This window comes from Hemitrygon akajei, chromosome 8 (genome assembly GCF_048418815.1).
Source record: "Hemitrygon akajei chromosome 8, sHemAka1.3, whole genome shotgun sequence".
NCBI classification, from domain to species: domain Eukaryota; kingdom Metazoa; phylum Chordata; class Chondrichthyes; order Myliobatiformes; family Dasyatidae; genus Hemitrygon; species Hemitrygon akajei.
The window spans coordinates 53,696,845-53,721,011 of NC_133131.1; the positions used below are offsets into that span (position 1 = coordinate 53,696,845).

Consider the following 24,167-nt stretch of genomic DNA (forward strand, 5'->3'; position numbering starts at 1 on the left):
TCGGACGAGGTTGAAACAGCCTACAGGCTCAAGGTAGATCATCTGACGGAGTGGTGTAAGGACAACAACCTGGTCCTTAACACTTCTAAAACAAAAGAGATGATCATTGACTTCAGGAGATCAAAGGACAGAGTACACACCCCCCTCCATATACATGGACAGGTAGTAGAATGTGTGGAACACCTGAAGTTCCTTGGAGTTATGTTGTCAAAGCAGCTGACATGGACCACCAACACCTTGCTGCTTGTAAAAAAAGGCACAACAAAGACTCTTCTTCCTCAGAGAGCTGAAACAGGCCAAACTCCCACAAAAGCTGTTGCTTAACTTCTACAGAAGCACAATTGAAACCATCCTGACCAACAGCGCCACAGTGTGGTATGCCAGCTGCACAGCCGCTGAGCGACAAGCCCTGCATCGCGTAGTGAAGGCAGCCCAGTGAATTGTCAGGATGGCGCTCCCAGTACTGGACACCATCTATTCCAGCAGACTCAGGAGGAAAGCAATCAGCATAACCATAAATACCACACACCCCGGCTACTCCCTGTTTGACCTGCTTCCATCCAGCAAAGGTTCAGGACACTAAAAACCAGAACAAATAGACTGAGGAACAGCTTCTACCCCAGAACTGTGGCCTCCATCACACCACTCCCACAGAACAATGACTGAAACTGTGAGCACACACAAGGACTCAAATACTTGCACTAATGGCACTTTGTGCATTATTGTGATATTCTGGTGCTGCTGTAACTTATCTTCTGCTATTTATCTATTTAATACCGTTTTTCTATTATTGTCTTGTTTTTATCTACCGCTTTGTTTGATCGCCTGAGAGGAAGCCAAACAGAGTTTCATTGTACCTATGTATAATGACAATAAAGATCATGCAATTCAATTCAATTCAATTCATACCATTCGGGTTCTCATCCTTTCTGTCCCCTAACAAATGCCCTATCACCTCAGCTTGCCATCTACACTCCCCCCTTCTGAGTCGCAGAGGCAGACTCAGTGCCAGAGTCCTGACCACTGTGACTTTCCTCTGCTAGGTCATCTCCTCCCCCCCCCCCCCCAATAGTATCCAAAGTTCTTGAGGAGTACTCTGCACTGGCTGTTTAACCCCTTTGCTATTCCTGACTGTCACCTCGTTTTCTGAGTCCTGCCTGAGTGTAACTACCTCTCTATATCTCCTACCTATTACACCCTCAGTCTTCCAAATGATCTGGAGTTCATCCAGCTCCAATTCTTTAACATTTAGATGCACTTCTTGCAGGTATAGTCGTTAAGGAGACTGGAGGTCTCCCTGCCTTCCCACATCCCACAAGAGGAGCATTCCTTTATGCTGTCTGGCTCCTCTTTTGTTTTAACTGAGCAAAAATAAAGAAGAACAATAAACTGTGGGGGGGGGGGGGTGGGGTGGTAACTCCATCTACAACTTTTTTGCCTTGTCTCACTGAAGCCTCGAAGCACTAAAGCCTAAAAATTCTCCACTCTAACTCTGACCACTCCAATGAATGCCACTCCAAAAATCATCTTGCCCCTGTCATACTTTCATTTGTTCTTGCCAATCAAGCTTGTATGCTGATTAGTCATTGCTCAAAGAACTGAACTGCTGCAAGTTGCTGCCTTTTCTACTCAATCAGCAAACCTGAAAGAGTTACATCTTCTTAGATCTATATATATCTTATATACTAAAAAAATTAAATTAAATAAGTAGTACAAAAAAGTAGTGAGGTAGTCTCCATGGGTTCATTGTCTACTCAGAAATCTGATGGCAGAAGAGAAAAAGCAGTTCCCGAACCATTGAGAGTGCCTTCAGGCTCCTGTACCTCCTCCCTGATGGTGGGAATGAGAAGAGGGCATTTCCTGGGTGATATGTTGTTCTTAATGATGGATGCTGCCTTTTTGAGGCATCGCTCCTTGAAGATATCCTGGAAGTTGAGGTCAATAATGGAAATTACTGAGTTTACACCTTTTTCAGCTCCTGTGAGTGCCCTCCACCTTACCAGACAACGATGCAGCCAGTTAGAATGCTGTCTGTGGTACATCTGTATAAATTTGCGAGTGTCTCTGGTGACACAAAATCTCCTCAGACTTCTAATGAAATATAGCCACTGTTGTGCCTTCTTTGTAATTGCATCAATATGTTGGACCCAGGATAGATCCTCAGAGATGTTGACACCCAGGCATTTGAGATTGCTCACTCTTTCCACTTCTGATCCTTCTATGAGGACTGGTGTGTGTTCCCTCATCTTACCCTTCTGAAGTCCACAATCAATTCTTTGGTTTTACTGATGTTGATTGCAAGGTTGTTGCTGTAACATCACTCAACTAGCTGATACACTTTGCTCCTGTATGCCTTCTCGTTACCATTTAATATTTTGCCAATAATAGTTGTGTCATCAGCAAACTTACAGATGACATTTGAGCTGTACCTAGCCACTGAATCATGGGTGTAGAGTAGAGCAATGGGCTAAGCACTCATCCCTGAAGTGTACCAATGTTAATTAACAGGGAGGTAGAGATGTTATTTCCAATCCGCACAGATTGTGGTCTTCCGGTGAGGAAGTCAAGGATCCAGTTGCAGAGGAAGGTAGAGAGGCCCAGGTATTGGAGTTTTCTGATTAGACCTATAGGAATGATTGTATTAAAAGTTGAGCTGTAGTTAATAAATGGCAGACTGACATAAGTATTAGTATTGTCCAGGTGATCCACGGCAGCATGAAGAGCCAATGAGATTGCATCCACTGTAGACCTATTGTGACGATACGCAAATTGCAGTGGTCCAGGTCCTTGCTGAGGCAGGAGTTGATTCTAGCCATAACCAAACTCTCAAAGCACTTAATTGATGTAGATATGAGTGCTACTGGATGATAGTCATTAAGACAACTCCTCTTGAACCCTGGTATAATTGTTGCCCTTTTGAAGCTGGTGGGAGCTCCAGTTATTGTAATGAGAGATTAAAAATGTCTTTGAACTCACCCATTAGTTAGTTGGCAAAAGTTTTCAGATATCTTCCAAGTACCGCATCAGGGCCTTTCGCTTTGAAAGGCGATCTGACGTTAGCCTCTGAGACAGACATCACAGGGGACCTGGTGCTGCAGGGATCCTCATAGCTGTAGTCTAATTCTCCCTTTCAAAGCGTGTATTGAGCTCATCTGGGAGTTAAGCATCACTACCATTCATGACGTTAGGTTTTGCTTTGTAGGAAGTAGTGGTCTGCTTCCCCTACCAGGATTGACGTGCATCCGATTCTGCCTCTAACCTCGTTCAGAATTTTTCTTTTGCTCTTTAAATAGCCCCCCCATAAGTTGTATTTAGCCTTCTTATATAGTCCTGGATCATTAGACTTGAGTGTCACAGACTACAACCGAACCTTCTTGTCCAACCTTACATACAGGACATTGTCAAAGGGACTGCGAAAGTTCATATAGACAACATCCACTGCCTTTCCTTCATCAACTTTCCTAGCAACTTTGAAAAACTATGAGATTGGTTGGACACGATCTACTATGTAGAAAGCCATCTTGACTATTCTAATCATCCCTGTCTACCCAAATACTTATATACTGTACCTGGTCACTTAGAATATCTTCTAATAAGTTACCCACTACTGACATCAGGCTCACTGACTTACACTTTCCTGGCTTATTCTTAAAGCTTTTCTTAAACGATGGAACAACATTAACTATCCTCCAATCCTCTGGCACATCATCCATGCCTAAGGATGCTTTAAATAATTTGTGCTGGGCTCTGTAATTTCTGTACTAGCCAGAATAGCTTGATAAATTTCTGATAACTCGGGAAATTGAGGTGTAAGAGGAGAAGGTACAGAGGAAGTGATAGTTGGGACATATCAGCTGTGATCACATTGAATGGTGGGCCATGTTTGAGGGGCTAAATGGTCATCCTGCTTTCATAGGTGGACCAGTTGAGGGCACAGTCAACTAACTGAAGCGTAGAGGCTTCAGGGTGACATGAGGTAAAACATGGCATATGTTTGGATTCTTGAAAATCCAGCCTGCAGATGTGGTGGAGGAAGATTCTGTTGTGGCCATCAAGAGGGGCAGAGTGAGGTAGATAGATTCATGGAGGCATACTGTACAGCAATAGGCTCTTCAGCCCATCTTGTCTACGCCAACCATTAAGTACCCATGTATACAAATCCTATTCACTAGCATTTGACAATTCAGGTGCTTGTCGTGATACACGGTATATTGGAGAGTCTGCCTCCACCATCTTCTCTGGTAGTAACTTCCACTTTGCAACCACTTCCTGGTGAAAGTAATTGTTCTGAGATCTCCTCTAGGCCACTTCTCTGGTTTTAATTAATACAGAATAAAGTTTCTCAACATCCAGTGAAGAAGCAAGACACCACAGCTGCTGAAAGAACTGGAGCTACAGCTCGATGACCTTCAGCTCATATGGGAGAATGAGAAGATGATGAGAAGAGTTGCTACAGGGAGGTAGTCGCCCCTAGGTTGCAGGAGACAGGTAACTGGGTGACTGTCAGGAGAATGAGGGGAATTGCACAGCCAGTGCAGAGAATACCTGTGGCCATTCCCTTCAATAATAAGTATATAACCTTAGATACTTTTGAGGAGATCGACCTACCAGGTGGGAGCCACATGGACCTCTGGCACTGAGCCTGTTGCTGTGGCTTAGAAGAGCAAAGAGGTGAAGAGGATATTCTTTAGTCAGAGGAATAGAGACGAGGTTCTGTGGGCACAATTGAGACACCTAGATGGTATGTTACCTCCCTGGTGCCAGGATCAGGGTTTGTCAGATCATGTCCATGCCATTTTCAAGGGCGAGAGTGTGCAGCCAGAAGTCTTGGTACATATTGACACCAATGGCATAGGTAGACAAGGTGAGGAGGTCATGAAAAGAGATTTTAGGGAGCTAGGTAGTGTTATGACCTCAGCCCCCTCCTTTGGGAGAATCGCAAGAGCCCTAGTGAAGGGGGGGGGGGGGGAGTCAATGACCCAAGAGAGAGACGTGCGGAAGTTCGCGTTTCCATAGGGATGAAAAAAAAGGCGACATTGACTATTGTCTCATGGAGACCACGTGAAAAGCCCTCGGGCAAAGTGGGCTGGTTGAGAGAGAGAGATCGCATCACCTGCAACCTGATTGACACCTGCGATCCCGTGAAGAAGTATAAAGGAGGGTCTGAGGGGGGGACAACCCTCAGACGCACCAAGGAGACACCAAGGAAGCACGATACCGATTCCCGTGGGAGCGGGAAGCCATTTTGAAGGAAGCCACGTGCATTAGATTCCGAATTTTGAATCTGTGGCTGGAACCAACGGAAGACCGCTTTTAACTAACAACGGGGAAGCCTGCTCCCCTGATTCCAAGGACTTGCTCTGTAAAGACAACGGGCAAGTGTTTATCCTTTCTCAACCATCTCTCTCTCTCCACAACGTGAAACCCCAGCGGTTCCCAAAAGGGAAAAGCCTGCAGACTTCTGAGTGACTCTTTATATTTCAATTGGACTCAGTATTATCCCCTAGACAATGATAGAGCTTATTTCTGATTGATTATTACTATACCTGTGCTGTAGATTGAGTAGTGACGACTTATATTAGTTGAATGTTTGTATTAACCTTACTTTTGTGCCCCTTTATAAATAAAAACGTTTAAAAATAGTACCATCAGACTTCAGCAGACATATCTATCTTTGCTGGTAAGTGACTCAGTTACGGAGTTCGTAACAGTAGAAAGCTGAAAAAAAGGACATTCGGGATAGTAATCTCTGGCTTGCTGCCTGTGCCACGTGCCAGTGAGGGTAAGAATTGGATGATCTGGCAGATGAATGTGTGGCTGAGGAACTAGTAGGGATTCAGATTCATGGATCTTTAGGATATCTTCTGGGGAAGCTATCACCTACACAAAGGAAAGGGTTACACCTGAACCCGAGGTGGCTAGAGTTGTTCAGGTGGGTTTAAACTAATTTGGCAGGGTGTATGGGAACTGGAGTGATGATAGTGCTGAAGATGAGGTAGTTGGTTTACAAATAGAGCCAATATGTAGTGAGGCTCCTAGCAAGGAGAGATTGATGATAGTGCAAAATTGCAGTCAACAGGATAAGTTGCCAAGTAAAAGGTGGGACAAAATCAAAAGGGTGAATACCAGACTAAATTCCTCCTCATCTCTGCTTTAAAAGGATGTTCCTATTCTCTGAGGCTGTATCCTAGCTATGAGCCCATAATATTACAGGAAAGATTCTAGCATGGATAAAGCAGTGGCTGATTGGCAGGAGGCAAAGAATAGGAGGCAAAAAAATTCTGGTTGGCTGCGGATGACTAGTGGTGTTCCATAGGGTGCGTGTTGGGACCGATTCTTTTTACATTATATGTCAATGACTTGGATGATGGAGTTTGTTGGAAAGTTTTCAGACAATATGAAGATAGGTGGAGGGGCAGGTAGTTTGAGAAAATAGAAGGGCTACAGAGGGACTCAGACAGATTAGGAGAATGGGCAAAGAAGTGGCAGATGGAATACAGTGTCGGGAAGTGTATGATCATGTATTTTGGTAGAAGAAATTAAAGGATTGATTATTTTCTAAATGGGAGAAAACTACAAAAATCTGAGATGCAAAGGGATCTGGGAGTCCTTGTGCAGAATTCCCTGAAGGTTAATTTGCAGGTTGAGTCTGTGGTGAGGAAGGAAAATGCGATGTTAGCATTCATTTCAAGAGGATGTGAATACAAAAGCAAGGATGTAATATTGAAGACTTTATAAAGCACCGGTGAGATTCACCTGGACTATTGTGAGCAGTTTTGGGCCCCTTATCTTAAAAGGATGTGCTGAAACAGCAGAGAGTTCAAAGGTGGTTCACGAAAATGATTCTAGCAGTAACCAGCTTGCCATATGAAGAGTGTTTGATAGCTCTGAGCCTGATTCATTGGAATTCAGAGAACGAGGGGTGACCTCATTGAAACCTTAATAGAATGGATGTGGAGAGGATGCTTCCTGTGATGGGGGTGTCTAAGACCAGAGGACACAACCTCAGAATAGAGGGCATCCTCTTAGAATGGAGATGAGGAGGAATTTCTTTAGCCAGAGCGGTGAATCTGTGGAATTCTTTGCTACAGGTAGCAGTGAAGGCCAAGACTTTATGTATATTTAAGACAGAGGTTGATAACTTCTTTATTGGTCAGGGCATGAAGGGATATGGGGGGGGGGGGGGCGGCGAAAGGCAGGAGATTGGAGCTGAGAGGAAAAATAGATTCGCCATGATAAAATGGCGAAACAGACTCAATGTGCCAAATAGCCTAATTTTGCTCCTATATCTTATGGTCTTATGCTGCTGACACCTCTGAGCTTCGCTACAAGATTGTCTATTTCTCTATATTCATACCTCCCATCATTTTGTAAAGGTCCCCTCACAGCCTCCAACACTGCAGGAAAACAAACTTTCTACTGAAATGCTCCATCCCAAGTAACATCCTGGTGAATCCCCTCTGTACCATCTCCAGTACAAACACATCTTTCCGATAGTGTGGTAACCAAAACTGTTTATTATACTCATCTGTGACCTAACCAGATCTTATAAAATTACAACCTGCTGTTGTATCCTATACCCTGGCTATTGAAAGGATTCTTCATCACCCTTTTTACAAGGAAAATGTCAGAGGTAAGTTTTTCCACACAGAGAGTGGTGCGTGCGTGGAATGCCCTGCCAGTGAAGATGGTAAAGGTGGATACAATAAGGTCTTTTAAGCAACGCTTAGACACGTACATTGAGCTTAGAAAAATAGAGGGCTAAGTGCTAGAGAAATTCCAGGCAACTACTAGATTGCTGGCACAACATTGTGGGCCAAAGGGCCTGTACTGTGCTGTAGATTTTCTGTGTTTCTATCTGCGCTGTCAACTTCAGAAATCATTGTACATGTGCCCTATATTTCCTCTGCTCTTCAATTCTCTGGAGCCAATTGTTCATTCCATGTACCCATCCTCATTGGATATTCCAAGGTATGTTACTTCTCGCTTATTACAATTGTGGTCCATAATGATCTGTTCTGCCCAAATAGTTGGGAAAAAATTGCAAGGCCGTGGAAAATGGGCAGTGGGTTGTACTAGTGAGTTGCTCCATTCAGGAGCTGGGATGGATAAGAGGGACCAAATGGCCTACTCCTGTACGGTAACCACTCTAGGTCAATGATAGTGTCATGGCTGCAGAAAAGGAGGAAGACATGGAGGGACAGTTTACGGAGTCTCTGTGGGTAGATGTTAGGGACAGGAAGGGGTCAATAACTCAACTGAGTGTTTTTTATAGACCACCCAATAATAACAGGGACATTGAGGAGCAGATAGGAAGACAGATTCTGGAAAAGTATATTAACAACAGGGTTGTCATGGTGGGAGTTTTTAATTTCCTAAATATCAATTGGCATCTCCCTAGAGTGAGGGGTTTAGATGGGGTGGAGTTTGTTAGGTGTGTTCAGGAAGGTTTCTTGACACAGTATGTAGATAAGCCGACAAGAAGAGAGGCTGTACTTGATCTGGTATTGGGAAATAAACCTGGTCAGCTGTCAGATCTCTCAGTGGGAGCGTTTTGCAGACAGTGATCACAATTCTATCTCTTTTACCATAGCATTGGAGAGGGATAGGAACAGACAAGTTAGGAAAGCGTTTAATTGGAGTAAGGAGAAATATGAGGCTATCAGATAGGAACTTAGAAGCATAAATTGGGAACAGATATTCTCAGGGAAATGTATGGAAGAAATGTGGAAAATGTTCAGGTGATATTTGCATGGAGTTCTGCATAGGTACATTCCAATGAGATTGGAAAAGGATGGTAGGGTACAGGAACCATGGTATACAAAGGCTGTTGTAAATCTAGTCAAAAAGAAAAGCTTAGGAAAGGTTCAAAAAACTAGATAATGACAGAGATTTAGAAGATTATAAGGCTAGCAGGAAGGAACTTAAGAATATCTTAGGAGAGCCAAAGGGGCCATGAGAAGGCCTTGGCGGACAGAATTCAGAAAAACCCCAAGGCATTCCACAAGAATGTTAAGAGCAAGAGGATAAGACGTGAGAGAATAGGACCAATCGAGTGTGACAGTGGAAAAGTGTGTATGGAACCGGAGGAGTTAGCGGAGGTACTTAATGAGTACTTTGCTTCAATATTCACTACTGAAAAAGATCTTGGCAATTGTAGGGATGACTTACAATGGACGGAAAAGCTTGAGCATGTAGATATTAAGAAAGAGGATGTGCTGGAGCTTTTGGAAAGCATCAAGTTGGATAAGTCACCAGGACTGGACGGGATCTAGTGGAAAATCTAGTCAGGTGGAAAAAGGCAGCATACATGAGGTTTAGGAAGCAAGGATCAGATGGGTCTATTGAGGAATAATAATATTGCTACTCAATGATATTGAGTAGCAAGAAAGGAGCTTAAGAAGGGGCTGAGAAGAGCAAGAAGGGGGCATGAGAAGGCCTTGGCGAGTAGGGTAAAGGAAAACCCCAAGGCATTCTTCAATTATGTGAAGAACAAAAGGATGACAGGAGTGAAGGTAGGACTGATTAGAGGTAAAAGTGGGAAGATGTGCCTGGAGGCTGTGGAAGTGAGTGAGGTCCTCAATGAATACTTCTCTTCGGTATTCACCAATGAGAGGGAATTTGATGACAGTGAGGACAATATGAGTGAGGTTGATGTTCTGGAGCATGTTGATATTAAGGGAGAGGAGGTGTTGGAGTTGTTAAAATACATTAGGACGGATAAGTCCCCGGGGCCTGATGGAATATTCCCCAGGCTGCTCCACGAGGCAAGGGAAGAGATTGCTGAACCTCTGGCTAGGATCTTTATGTCCTCGTTGTCCACAGGAATGGTACCGGAGGATTGGAGGGAGGTGAATGTTGTCCCCTTGTTCAAAAAAGGTAGTAGGGATAGTCCAGGTAATTATAGACCAGTGAGCCTTACGTCTGTGGTGGGAAAACTGTTGGAAAAGATTCTTAGAGATAGGATCTATGGGCATTTAGAGAATCATGGTCTGATCAGGGACAGTCAGCATGGCTTTGTGAAGGGCAGATCATGTCTAACAAGCCTGATTGAGTTCTTTGAGGAGGTGACCAGGCATATAGATGAGGGTAGTGCAGTGGGTGTGATCTACATGGATTTTAGTAAGGCATTTGACAAGGTTCCACACAGTAGGCTTATTCAGAAAGTCAGAAGGCAGGGATCCAGGGAAGTTTGGTCAGGTGGATTCAGAATTGGCTTGCCTGCAGAAGGCAGAGGTCATGGTGGAGGGAGTACATTCAGATTGGAGGGTTGTGACTAGTGGTGTCCCACAAGGATCTGTTCTGGGACCTCTACTTTTTGTGATTTTTATTAACGACCTGGATGTGGGGGTAGAAGGGTGGGTTGGCAAGTTTGCAGATGACACAAAGGTTGTTGGTGTTGTAAATAGTGTAGAGGATTGTCGAAGATTGCAGAGAGACATTGGTAGGATGCAGAAGTGGGCTGAGAAGTGGCAGATGGAGTTCAACCCGGAGAAGTGTGAGGTGGAACATTTTGGAAGGACAAACTCCAAGGCAGAGTACAAAGTAAATGGCAGGATACTTGGCAGTGTGGAGGAGCAGAGGGATCTAGGGGTACATGTCCACAGATCCCTGAAAGTTGCCTCACAGGTAGATAGAGTAGTTAAGAAAGCTTATGGAGTGTTAGCTTTCATAAGTCGAGGGATAGAGTTTAAGAGACACAATGTAATGATGCAGCTCTATAAAACTCTAGTTAGGCCACACTTGGAGTACTGTGTCCAGTTCTGGTCGCCTCACTATAGGAAGGATATGGAAGTATTGGAAAGGGTACAGAGGAGATTTACCAGGATGCTGCCTGGTTTAGAGAGTATGGATTATGATCAGAGATTAGGGGAGCTAGGGCTTTACTCTTTGGACAGAAGCAGGATGAGGGGAGACATGATAGAGGTGTACAAGTTATTAAGAGGAATAGACAGAGTGGGCAGCCAGCACCTCTTCCCCAGGGCACCACTGCTCAGTACAAGGGGACATGGCTTTAAGGTAAGGGGAGGGAAGTTCAAGGGGGATATTAGAGGAAGGTTTTTCACTCAGAGAGTGGTTGGTGCGTGGAATGCACTTCCTGAGTCAGTGGTGGAGGCAGATACACTAGTGAAGTTTAAGAGACTACTAGACAGGTATATGGAGGAAATTAAGGTGGGGGGTTATATGGGAGGCAGGGTTTGAGGGTCGGCACAACATTGTGGGCCGAAGGGCCTGTAATGTGCTGTACTATTCTATGTTCTATGACATGTACCACAGGCTACTGTGGGAGGTGATGCCTCTGGCAATGATCTTTGCATCATCACTGAGGACAGGAGAGGGTCCGGAGGATTGGAGAGTTGCGGATGTTGTTCCTTTATTCAAGAAAGGGAGTAGAGATAACCCAGGAAATTATAGACCAGTGAGTCTTATTTCAGTGGTTGGTAAGTTGATGGAGAAGATCCTGAGAGGCAGGATTTATGAACATTTGGAGAGGCGTAATATGATTAGGAATATTCAGCATGGCTTTGTGAAAGGCAGGTCAAGCCTTACGAGCCTGATTGAATTTTTTGAGGATGTGACTAAACACATTGATGAAGGTAGAGCAGGAGATGTAGTGTATATGGATTTCAGCAAGGCATTTGACAACATATACCATGCAAGTATTGTTGAGAAAGTAAGGAGGCATGGGATCCAAGGAGACATTCTGGATCCAGAACTGGCTTGCCCACAGAAGGCAAAGAGTGGTTGTAGACGGGTCATATTCTGCATGGAGGTTGTTCACCAATGGTGTGCCTCAGGATGGATTAGTAAATTTGCTAATGACACAAAGGTTGGGGGAGTTGTGAATAGTGTGGAGGGCTGTCAGAGGTTACAGCAGGACATTGATAGGATGTAAAACTGGGCTGAGAAGTGGCATATGGAGTTCAACCCAGATAAGTATGAGGTGGTTCATTTTGGTAGGTCAAATATGATGGCAAAATATAGTATTAATGGTAAGACTCTTGGCAGTGTGGAGGATCAGAGGGATCTTGCGGTCCAAGTCCACAGGACACTAAAAGCTGCTGCGCAGGTTGACTCTGTGGTTAAGAAGACATACGGTGCACTGGCCTTCATCAATCGTGGGATTGAGTTTAGGAGCTGAGAGGCAATGTTGCAGTGATATAGGACCCCAGTCGGACCCCACTTGGGAGTACTGTGCTCAGTTCTGATCGCCTCACTACAGAAAGGATGTGGAAACCATAGAAAGGGTGCAGAGGAGATTTACAAGGATGTTGCCTGGATTGGGGAGCATGCCTTATGAGAATAGGTTGAGTGAACTCGGCTTTTTTCCCTTGGATCAACAGAGGATGAGAGGTGACTTGATAGAGGTGTTTAAGATGATGAGAGGCATTGATTGTGTAGATAGTCAGAGGGTTTTTTCCCAGCGCTGAAATGGCTAGCACAGGAGGGCACAGATTTAAGGTGCTTAGAAGTGGGTACAGAGGAGATATCAGGGTAACTATTTTATGCAGAGTGGTGAGTGCATGGAATGGGCTGCCGGTGACAGTGGTGGAGGCAGATACGATAGGGTCTTTTAAGAGACTCCTGGACAGGTACATGGACCTTAGAAAAATAAGAGGCTATGGGTAACCCTAGGTAATTTCTAAGGTAAGGATATGTTCGGCACAGCTTTGTGGACCAAAGGGCCTGTATTGTACTGTGGGTTTTCTATGTTTCTAATGCTCCAGTTTTCTCTCCACCTGCCCCTTCTCTCCTCTTTTCCTGCTGAAGAATTCATTAACCAAATTTCTGGTGAATTTCAGAAACACATAACCAGTTGCCACGAACATTAACCAGTCTGAACACTTCTTCACCGGCAAAAATGCAGGAATAGAAGCCAGTGGGAGACATATTCTATTATGTGGAAATGTTCAATAAACTCTCATCTGCCTGCCAAGAGTTCCAGTGCTTTGTGGTGTGAGGGATTCATTTAACTCTACAAGTGAAGCACGGTGCAGTCACAGTCCATTTTTGTTGAGCACAAATGAAATTCTTGGCCATTTTTGACAAAAGCATCAGATAGGAACAAAAGTCATTTATATTTTATATGAGACTTGAAACCTCTAATCTGCATGGGAGCTGTGGTGGGTGCTGGTTCATGCATCAGCCCTTACCTTGGCTTTGCCCTGAAAGTTGAAGGTCAACACATACTCTCCTGGCCGGGTCTCGCTCTGACGAATGACAAAGAGGCCGTGACTCCTCCTGCCACCGGCTAGTACCAGCTGGGCTGCTTTAATCCGTGACAGAGTTCCATGGAACCAGGGGTATCCCGACAGCAGGGTCGGAGACGCTGGCAGCTCCTTCTCATCTACAGGTTGAGAAAGGGGACTCTGTTTCAGTGGATTCCAAGAAAGCAGATGCACCCCACCCAAAGGAAGCACTCAGCTCGAGCGCAGGAGGAAACGGACAGCCCTCCTACTTTCCCAGCTTTCAATGAGAACGCTCATCCACCATCACAACATCCTCAGGGCAACCACCTAGGGTTGGGACTAGGACTGTTACCAGGCTGCACTCATCACCTAGTCAAGATCATGCTGGCCAGCACCAATGAGAATCTGTGGCAGAAAGCTCCAGGCTTAGACCACCTTTACATACAGAAACATTGTCCTGCTCTATGCCTGAAGACCTGTCACCCAAAATCTCAAACACCAAGACAGACCCTTACTGCTCTGCAAATCCTGATCAGCTTCAATGACCTAAGGGGTGCATTCCCAGTTTCCGTCCTCCCTTTTCTCCTAAAACTTCTAGTGTTCCATATAACAGCTTGGTCAATACATGCTGAACCCTCTCCAGTGCTTACAGCAATCCCAATCTTTCTGTATGTGAGGTATAACTGCTTCCCCTTCTAACCCAGCCCCTGGATCTAAAAGGCAGAGCTTGACAATCATCCATACCTGTTCCATGAAGTACAGAACTCAAGTTCCTTTGATTTCCATTCTTTTAAAAATACTCTGTATCATGCTCAGGATCAAGATGAAAGAATCCAGACAGAAACCCACATCTTTGCCCAGACAGAGTGGTCCAGCTGCTGTAAACCAAGGGTCTGGGGTGCAGGAAATGGTGTTGGAGGTGGCAGAATCAGCAATCAGCACAGCAGTTAAATGAAACATGTCAGGCAGCATCAATGGAGGAGGGAAGTCAAGACCCTTCATCAAGACTGTATAGGAAGGGGACAGAAGCTGGGGGATTGGGAGGACAGACTGGCAGGTGATAGGTGACACCAGGTGAGGGTGAAAGTGGGGGAAGGCAGATGAAGTAAGAAGCTAGGGGGTGTTAGGTGGAAGATAGGTAAGAAGAAGGGGGTCCAGAGGAAGGAGATGGGCAGGCAAAGATCTTTCTACTGATCTATACAAACCTCTCTTCATTACTAGTTTGTTCTTCCGCTGTACTGTTCTAGTAACATGATTGGTGGTGTCCTGGTCGGTCGGCTCTGTCTGACACACACACACACACACACACACACACACACACACACACACACACACACACACACACACACACACACACACACACACACACACACACACACACACACACACACACACACACACACACACACACACACACACTTTTCCCAAACCCCCACTTCTCCCTTGCTTCCCAGGTTTTCCTTCCAATCCTGGCTTCTAACAGGAAAAACCACTACTCTGATGTGATACGTAAACAGTTTACGCTCTCCACGTGATTCTTCGTGCTGCCAGGGCGCTTCTCAAAATGTTGAATGAAAATCGATAAGGGGTATCCTGTTTGAATTTAAAAGTGTCACATGTGTTTGGAAGCAAATAGGATTCCTGAGATTTGAGGCATTGCCTCAGCACAGAGTGAGAATCAATGGCTAGAAAAGAATAAAAATATGTTAATGGTACAACTTCAGGATAGTTGGGAACCTAATGTCAGTGCATTTTCTTTGGCGTCTATTTCTTGGAATGATTTGCTGCCATTATTTCCATCTGACTAGTTGTGCCTACAAATATGGATACACTTGCTTGGGGTGTTCCCCACACTAACCCCAGGGATCGGGTTCAAGCAGAAACATGTGACCAGCTTGGATGCCGTGAGGCTTTTTTTAGATAACAGTCTCCAGTAAACAGTTGACCATTTAGGACTGAGAAAAGGAAAAAAAAAATCCTAGTTCAGAAGGCCACAGATTATTAGAACTGCCAATTTCAGTGGGCTGGGGACACAGTTAGTGAGGTCACAATGAAAACAAAGGGAACTGAGGAACAGGATCAGCTAGATTTGTGGATGTGAAACAGGGTAAAAGAGATGTAGAGTCCACTCTCTCAGCTGACCCTCTCTTTAAAAGTAACATCTCAGCACAAACAAGAGTGAGGGAGGAGAAGGTCCTTCAAGAGGGTGAATCCTTGCAAACATCAGGCCCTAATCCTAAGGAGGATGAGGGGAGACATGATAGAGGTGTACAAGATATTAAGAGGAATAGACAGAGTGGACAGCCAGCGCCTCTTCCCCAGGGCACCACTGCTCAATACAAGAGGACATGGCTTTAAGGTAACGGGAGGGAAGTTCAAGGGGGATATTAGAGGAAGGTTTTTCACTCGGAGAGTGGTTGGTGCGTGGAATGCACTGCCTGAGTCAGTGGTGGAGGCGGATACACTAGTGAAGTTTAAGAGACGACTAGACAGGTATATGGTGGAATTTAAGGTGGGGGTTATATGTGAGGCAGGGTTTGAGGGTCGGCACAACATTGTGGGCCGAAGGGCCTGTAATGTGTTGTACTATTCTATGTTCTATGTTTAATGGTATGAAAAATAGCACAAACTAACTGGTGGGAGTGTTCAAGGACATCTTCAAACTCTCACTACTGCAATTAGAGATCAGCCATCATACGTGGCAAGAAGAGCGGGGTAAGTTGCTCAATGACTATTGCACTCACATATACACTCAATGTGATAAAGTGCTCTGCGAGGTTGGTCATGACTAGAGTTAACTCCTGCCTGAGCAAGGAACTAGCTCTGCCACAATTTCCCTACCACCAACAACATGACCTACAGTGGATACAATCCCGATTCTCCATCTTTGCAGCAGCTCGCGTTTCTAGCGGCTCTCTCCCTTTTAATATATTTTATATCCCACTAACAGATCCCTTTTAGTTCTAATGACTTACTACTTCTACTGAAGGATTTATTATTTCTACTGAAGGATTTTACGACTTAATTACAATGGCCGAAAAAAGTCATTCTGGTATTGAATTCAGAAGCGGCAAGACTTTCCCCGAAATGGAGCAAACGGAACAAACCAAGAAAACAGAGGAACCTGTTACACTAGCGGGAATATTTTCTTCAATACAAGACATGAAGTCGGAATTCAGATCACTTAATATTAAAATTGATAAGCTGACCGGTTCAAATGGGAAGCTCGAAAGAGCTATTTCTACGATTCAAGACTCGCTGAAAAACTTGGATTCTCAACTTCAAACACTTCAGCAGACTACAACCCGAATCGAGAGCGAGCGTGATTTATTCAAGCAAACTATTAAAGATCAAGGAATGAAGATATCTTACATGGAAAAGAAAATCAATGAAATTACCTCAGAACTATCTAAAATGAAGAAAAGAATGGTTGATTTAGATAGTAGAGGGCATCGGAGGAATCTGCGTATTCTGGGACTGCCTGAAAATACTGAAGCTGGCGATTTGTTAAAATTCTTTTCAGATATGCTGTATTCACTTTTCAATGACACCCTCGAAACTAGCCCCTTAAACGACAGAGCTCACAGAATTCCATTCTCTCAGCGTTCAGCCGAATTACGTCCTCGAGCAGTTGTACTTTCTTTGCATTATTACACGACTAAAGAAGCTATTCTTCGAGAAGCCGGAAAGAAACGGAAATTACTCTTTAATTCAACACACATTCGTATAGTTGAAGATTATCCCCCCGAAATCTTTGCCGAAAGAAAGAAATATCGAGAAGTTATGAGTGAAATGTATAGATTTAAATCCCTCCTTTAGCTTTCCAGCAAAGCTGATAGTTTTTCCTGAAAAATCTCAACCATTGAGAATCTACTCTCCTCACAAGGGATGGGAGTATATTAAAAACTTTAAAGTTGAGCCTACTGAATAAAATATTAAAGTTACATCGATTATTCAATAGTCAATTTTGAAGTATCTGCTGTATGAGTTGTTTATGTAGCTTTTGAGTTAAGTACATGTTATACCTTTTCACTCTCTGGTATGGGACGTGGTCGATTTATTTTTTTTTACCTTATTAATAATTAATATATATATATAACTGTTTTGTAGGGAACCTTTATAGTATTGTACTTTAGTGGTCCGTGTAGGACCTGTTGTGTATTAATCTTTTTTTTTTATTTGTTTCAATACTTATAGTTTTAGGTCTGTTATATACATATATTCATTTCTTTTTCTTTTTTGAGAGAAAGAATATTCTTTGTAACATTATTTGCTCGGATTTATTCTTTCTTTTGAATATGTGTTTAAGCTACTTTAGCTGATTCTAAGGTGGCCGTTGTTGATTATGTTTTTATTAATGTTAGACACAACATTATAGTAGTTGAATTCTGTTTGTGCCTTTTATTATGGCTATTTTCCATGGGATTTTTGCTTTTTTTTATATATGGAGCTGCAAGTTGGAGAACAGGGTCAAAGGTGATTAGTTAGCATTGGGACCAACCTATTGGTTCCTTCCTTTCTATCTATTGGGGGGGGGAGGGGGGAGGGGTCTATTAGAGTAGGTTTTATTCGTTCTTTTGATGGATTTCTCTTTCGTAAATGCGTCACTCCTTCTGGTTGTACCCACGCCTTTTGGTTTAATCTGTACTTGTGTAACATTTCTTTTATATAATATTAAACTCAATTTTAAACATGGATGTTAATAAAATTAATATAATATCTTGGAATTGGAACGGTGTCAATCATCCCATTAAGCGTAAAAAGATTTTAAAGAAATTAAAAACACTTAATGCTTATATTATTTTTGCGCAAGAAAATCATATACGAAAACAGGATGGGGATAGATTTTTTCGCTTTTGGAAAGGGCCTCTGTTCCACTCGCTGTCGGATAGTAAAACAAGAGGCATTTCTATATTTCTTAGTCCCAAAACCCCTTTTGTACACCTTAATACTACAACTGATTTGATTGGAAGATATTTAATTGTTACTGGTTTATTATGCGAGCAAAAGGTAGCTCTGGTGTGTGTATACACACCTAATGTAGATAATATTGATTTTTTTAAGAAACTTTTTTCAGAGTTACCGAATCTCAATGAATATAAGCTGATCATGGGTGGTGACTTTAACTGTTGCTTAAATCCGGCAATTGACAGGTCATCAACCAATCCGTCGCTTCCTAATAAAGCGGCAGCTTGTATTAACTCTTTTTTATTAGAATATGGCCTTGTCGATATTTGGAGATATAAACACCCCAATGATAAAGATTTCTCCTTTTTTTCACACGTCCATCACAAATATTCCTGAATTGATTACTTTTTTTTAGATACACGTCTGTTAAACTCTGTTGTTGAATGTGCGTATGACATCATTGCGCTTTCAGATCACGCGCCTTTAAAGTTAACCCTTAAGCTCCCGGATAGATTTTTGAAAATCTCACAGTGGAGATTGAACCCCATTTTGTTACAGGATCCAGTTTTTGTTAATTTTATTAAGGCGCAAATTTCTATATTTTTTGAATTTAATACAACTGAAGGAATGTCAAATCTGGTTATATGGGACACCTTGAAATCTTTTCTTAGGGGACAGATAATTTCATATTCAGCAGCCTTGAGAAAGAAAGCTAAAGCAGAATTGTCAGTGCTTATTAATAAAATTAAACAGATAGATAAAGTGTATTCAGTTAAACCTGCTGAAGACCTAGATAAAGAAAGGGTCGAACTTCAATCACAGTGTGATTTACTTCTGACCTTTCCCATTGAACAGCAAATTTTTAAATCTAAAAGTTTATTTTATATACATGGGGAAAAATCTGCTAAACTTTTAGCGGGTCAGTTAAAGGCTGGGATGGTCAGAAGACAGATTTTAAAAATTCGCCGACCAGATAGAACAGAAACTTTAGATCCTTATGAAATTAATAAGATATTTATGGACTTTTATTCTAATCTTTATAAATCTGAATTCTCTGATAGTAATATCACTATGAATAGATTTTTGCAAAGGTTAAACATACCTCAAATTTCGATTCAAGATGCTGATATGTTAGATGCACCTATTAAACAAGAGGAGATAGCCAAGGCTATATACTCTATGCAATTAGGTAAAGCTCCGGGACCTGGTGGTTATACGGTAGAATTTTATAAGACCTTTCACGAAATGCTTATACCACATCTTCATCAAACGTTCACTGATTCTACATCTTCTGGGAACCTTCCTAAAACTTTTTATGAAGCACTAATTTCATTGATTCCAAAAAAAGGGAAAGACCCACTGGAATGTGTATCCTATAGACCTATTTCTTTACTGAATGTAGATTTTAAAATCCTCTCTAAGATTCTAGCAAATAGGCTTGAGAGTATCTTGCCTAATGTTATCTCAAACGATCAAACAGGATTTATTAAAAATAGGTACTCACATTTTAATATTCTAAGATTATTAAATATCATTTATTCCCCCTCATCCAAAGAATCTGAATGTATTGTATCTTTGGATGCAGAGAAAGCCTTTGATAGGGTGGAGTGGCCTTATCTATTTCAGGTTTTGAAGAGGTTCAATTTTGGTCCAGAATTTATTTCCTGGATTAAATTGATTTATCATGCCCCAGTAGCTGCGGTTCTCACTAATAACCAAAAGTCTCCTTACTTTAGATTATATAGAGGTACCCGTCAGGGCTGTCCCCTTAGCCCTTTATTATTTAATTTGGCTTTAGAACCACTTGCTATTGCTCTTAGGGATTCTAATTCTGTGCAGGGTATTAGGAGAGGGGATAAATTACATAAAGTTTCGTTATATGCAGATGATTTATTAGTTTACATTTCAAATCCTAAGAAATCTATTCCTTCTATGTTATCTATATTTATGGAATTTGGTACTTTTTCTGGATATAAACTTAATTTACATAAAAGTGAATTATTTCCTATTAATAATTATTCTGATTATTATGATCAAATACCTTTTAATATTGCCAAAAACCATTTTACTTACCTTGGTATCAAAATTACAAAAATTTTTAAAGACCTATATAGGTATAATTTCTTCCCTTTAGTTGAATATACTTAGCAGGTGCTTTCTAAATGGTCACCTATGTCGATGTCATTGATAGGTCGAATAAATGCTATAAAAATGGTTATTCTACCGAAATTTTTATACATATTTCAAGCAGTTCCCTCTTTTGTTCCAAAAACATTTTTTGATGAAATAGACTCTCTGATTTTGTCTTATGTTTGGAATAATAAAAGCTCTAGAATGAATAAACTTTTATTGCAAAAATAAAAAAAAAGATGGAGGACTGGCTTTACCAAACTTTAGATTTTATTATTAGGCAATTAATATTCGCTATATATTACTTTTTGGATTTATGATATAGACTATCAAGATCACCCTTCATGGTTACAGCTGGAGGAAAATTCAGTAGTGGGGTTTTTGTTAGCTTCTTTATTAGGAGCTCCTCTTCCCTTTTCATTCTCCAGAATAGGTAAACAAGTTCTTAACCCTATTGTTAAACATACTTTAAAAATTTGGTTTCAATTTCATAGATTTTTTGAATTAAATGGTTTTTTACTTTCTAGTAATATTTATTCTAATTTCTTTTTTAAACCATCAACTTTGGATAAGGCTTTTCTAACATGGAAAATTAAGGGAATAAAAACTTTTTTAGATTTGTTTTTACAAGACTGTTTAATGTCTTTTTCACAGTTAATGGATAAATATGATATCTCCAATACACATTTTTTCAGGTATTTACAGGTTAGGAATTTCTTACGTGACTTTTTATCAAATTACCCCTTGATCTGCTCTTCAAATTTGGCTTATGTTATTTTTCAGTTTAAACCTTTTCAAAAACGATTAATAGCTATCATTTATAAACAGTTAATGAATGCTCGCACATCGCCTAATGATAGGGTTCAACGCTCCTGGGAAGTAGAACTTCAACATTCACTCTCAGATAACCAATGGAGTAAAATTTATTATTTAGTCAATAATTCATCTATCTGTGCATGCCATATTTTAATTCAGTTTAAGATAGTACATAGGGCCCATATGTCCAAAGATAAATTGGCACATATTTTTCCTAATATATGCCCTATTTGTGATAGATATCATGCAGAAGTGGCTACTCTAACCCATATGTTTTGGTCATGTGTAAGTTTAAATAATTTTTGGAGGGATGTGTTTGGAATATTATCTAAAGTTATAGATATGGATGTTCAACCTAACACACTTACAGCAATTTTTGGGATTTTCCCAGAGGAAGCAAGCAAAGTGTCTGCCTCCGCCCAACATGTGAAAGCTTTTTCAACTTTACTGGCTAGGAGAGCTATTTTGCTACACTGGAAAGAACCTAACTTGCCCACTGTTTTCCATTGGCTCTCCTCCATCATGTCATGTTTAAGCTTGGAGAAAATTAGCTGGACATTTGATACATCTTTTGATTTTGAACAAGTCTGGCGACCCTTTATTCAATATTTTCACATGATTTAATTTATCTTTATTTATTTATTTTTCTTTATTCTCTTTGGAGAGTATCCTTGTCCATGAAGGTTCGGAGATGACTGGAAGGATGTGTTTTTTTTCTCTCTCTTTCTTTTTTTAAGTTTATCCTCATTTGGACGCCTAATTTTTCTTTTTCTTTTTTTTTCTTTCTCTCTTTTTTGTTTTAGTTTAGTTAGTGGGGTTTTTTCTTTCTCTATCAATAAAATTTCCAATCTTTTTTTTTACGATTGCTATGAGGAGTTGTAATGTCTCTCTGACCATTGTATATATAACAGCATAATATATTACCTATTTGAGTTTGATATTATATGCTTTTTGTCTTTAATATTGCTGTTTATATGTCTTTTGTATTATCTACTTGTTAAGCTCCTCTTTCGATTTGTATTTGTATATTCTTTATTTGAAAATCAATAAAAAAGATTGAAAAATGAAATGATACAATCTCACTGGCTCTCCACTCGGCCTTGGACCACCTGGACAGCAGCAATACCCAAGTAAGCTTGCTGTTTGTTGATTGGTGTTCACCATTATCCCCTCAGTACTAATCAAAAAGCTTCAAAATCTGGGCCTCTATAACTCACACTGCGAACCACCCCTGATCTTATGATCCAGATGACCAAGGTTAGCTAGGGCTTAGTCACAAGGAAATATCAAACTTGCACTCTTCAGAGTGGATAATGACCACATTTGGGGAGGTTTTTGTAACATATCATGATAGTCCCATGGCCAGGGGAAGGAACTGTTTGTTATGCAACCTCAATGGGCAACCATTGGATAGGAAGGCAGGGGGAAATAAACATGAGAGTGCCATCCCACCTGCTGACTGTCTCCCATTGAACTCATGCACCCTGTCCCTCCACCAGGGCCCCTGCAGTTTCTGCATTAACTTCCTAAAAGGCAACAGTAAACTCCTCCTCTGTAATCTGCATAGGGTCCATGACCTCAGTGCTGCATTGACTTAAATCTATAGACTTTGTGTCCATCTCCCGAGTAAATTCAAATGCAAAAAATCAATTTAAGATCTCCCCCATCTCTTTTGACTTCAAGCATGATCTTCAAGTGGACTAATTTTGTCTTTCCTTCTTCTCGTAATAGATCTGTAGAAGCCCTTGGGATTCTCCTTCACCTTGTCTGCCACAGCAACCTCATCCTTTCCTTTAGCACTCTTGATTAACCTAATTAACCCTAACCCTAAGTGCTCTTTTGCATTTCTCATACTCCTCATTTTTTCTTTGCTGCCAGATCCTTTCTGATGCCATCAAAATTGGCCTTTCTCTAATTTAGAATTTCAAACCAAGGAGCAGATCTATCCATCTCCTCTCTATGCTGGCTATCTTGTCTCTCTACTCTCAGTTCTAATGTAGGGATTTCCATCCTCTCATGAAATCTGTTCAACCCACTGAGTTCTTCCAACAGATTGTTTGAATCTCCCTACATATCTGCTCCTCCAATTCCCATTGATAATACCATCCCATCAAATTGACCATTCACTCTTCTTTCTAAGTTCTACCCAGGTGGCCTCAAAAGAATAAGAATATCCTGTTATGTGCTTTTGCAAAAAGAAGGCAACTCCCTCTTCTCTCTTGATCTGCACAACAGTAGCATCTGTACCCTGGAACATTGAGCTGCCATTCCTGCCTTCCCTCAGCTATATTTCTATTACGGCTATAATATCCCAGCCAATCCATGTCCTGAGTGCATCTACTTTATCATGTTTCCAAAAACATGGAATGAAGTTAAAGCAGAATTGGCTGTCACTGTGCTGCCTGGACATCGTCATACACAGCATCTAACAATGTGCATGTGTTAAACATAGATGATAAACATGTCTAGAGCAGTGAATATTTTTCTCACATATTGATTTGGAATCTGAATCCCCAACCAGTTAATAAACCACAGATGGTTCTGATCAACAGTTCCCAGCGGCTGCGCTGAGAGGCTGCAAGTGTGGCTGTTACCTGTGGAAATGATGGTGCTTGGAGAGTCCGAACGTAAAGTCTGCAGGAAGTTTTCTAAAGGAACATGAGCGAGTGGCTGTGACCCCTGGACTTCCTTTGGTCTGACTGGAGAAACGGTGACAGCAGACTCTGGATCAGTGGACGACTTGACTGGGAGCTGGGTGACAGCTGGGGTGGTGGGGGAGGAGGGTGGAAGGAGGATAACATGGGGTTAGCACACTCCGTGTCATCTCAAAGACATCCAAATCCAAGCCCCCATACACTGGGCCACTTGAAGTACATACAAGGACAAACTTCTACAAGTGGAAAACCACTGTCACAGCAGAGCATCGTCCTTTACCAGTGACACTGACAGTTTCAAAAACATCATCCCAAAAACAGTGTTTCGCTGTAGTTTCCAACGCCCCGTCTCAACGCAGTCCCCAACGACCGTCTCGACACAATTCCCAACACTATGTTTTGATGCTGTCCGCAACACCATCTCACTGTAGTCTCAAAAATTCTGACTTACTTTAATCTTCAACACCCC

At 41.8% G+C, this 24,167-nt stretch overlaps 1 protein-coding gene across 4 annotated transcripts in view; it reads right to left on the bottom strand.

Moving 5' to 3' along the window:
- The window catches only part of LOC140731909 (SH2B adapter protein 2), a 172,267-nt gene that overhangs the window by 38,299 nt on the left and 109,801 nt on the right, over positions 1 to 24,167 (bottom strand). For all 4 annotated transcript variants that reach the window (XM_073053879.1, XM_073053880.1, XM_073053881.1 and 1 more), the window contains exons 7-8: positions 23,639 to 23,806; positions 13,155 to 13,348 (exon numbers count right to left, since the gene is read on the bottom strand). In XM_073053879.1, the coding sequence (XP_072909980.1) occupies positions 13,155 to 13,348; positions 23,639 to 23,806 (362 nt within the window). The remainder of the gene's footprint in view (positions 1 to 13,154; positions 13,349 to 23,638; positions 23,807 to 24,167) is intronic.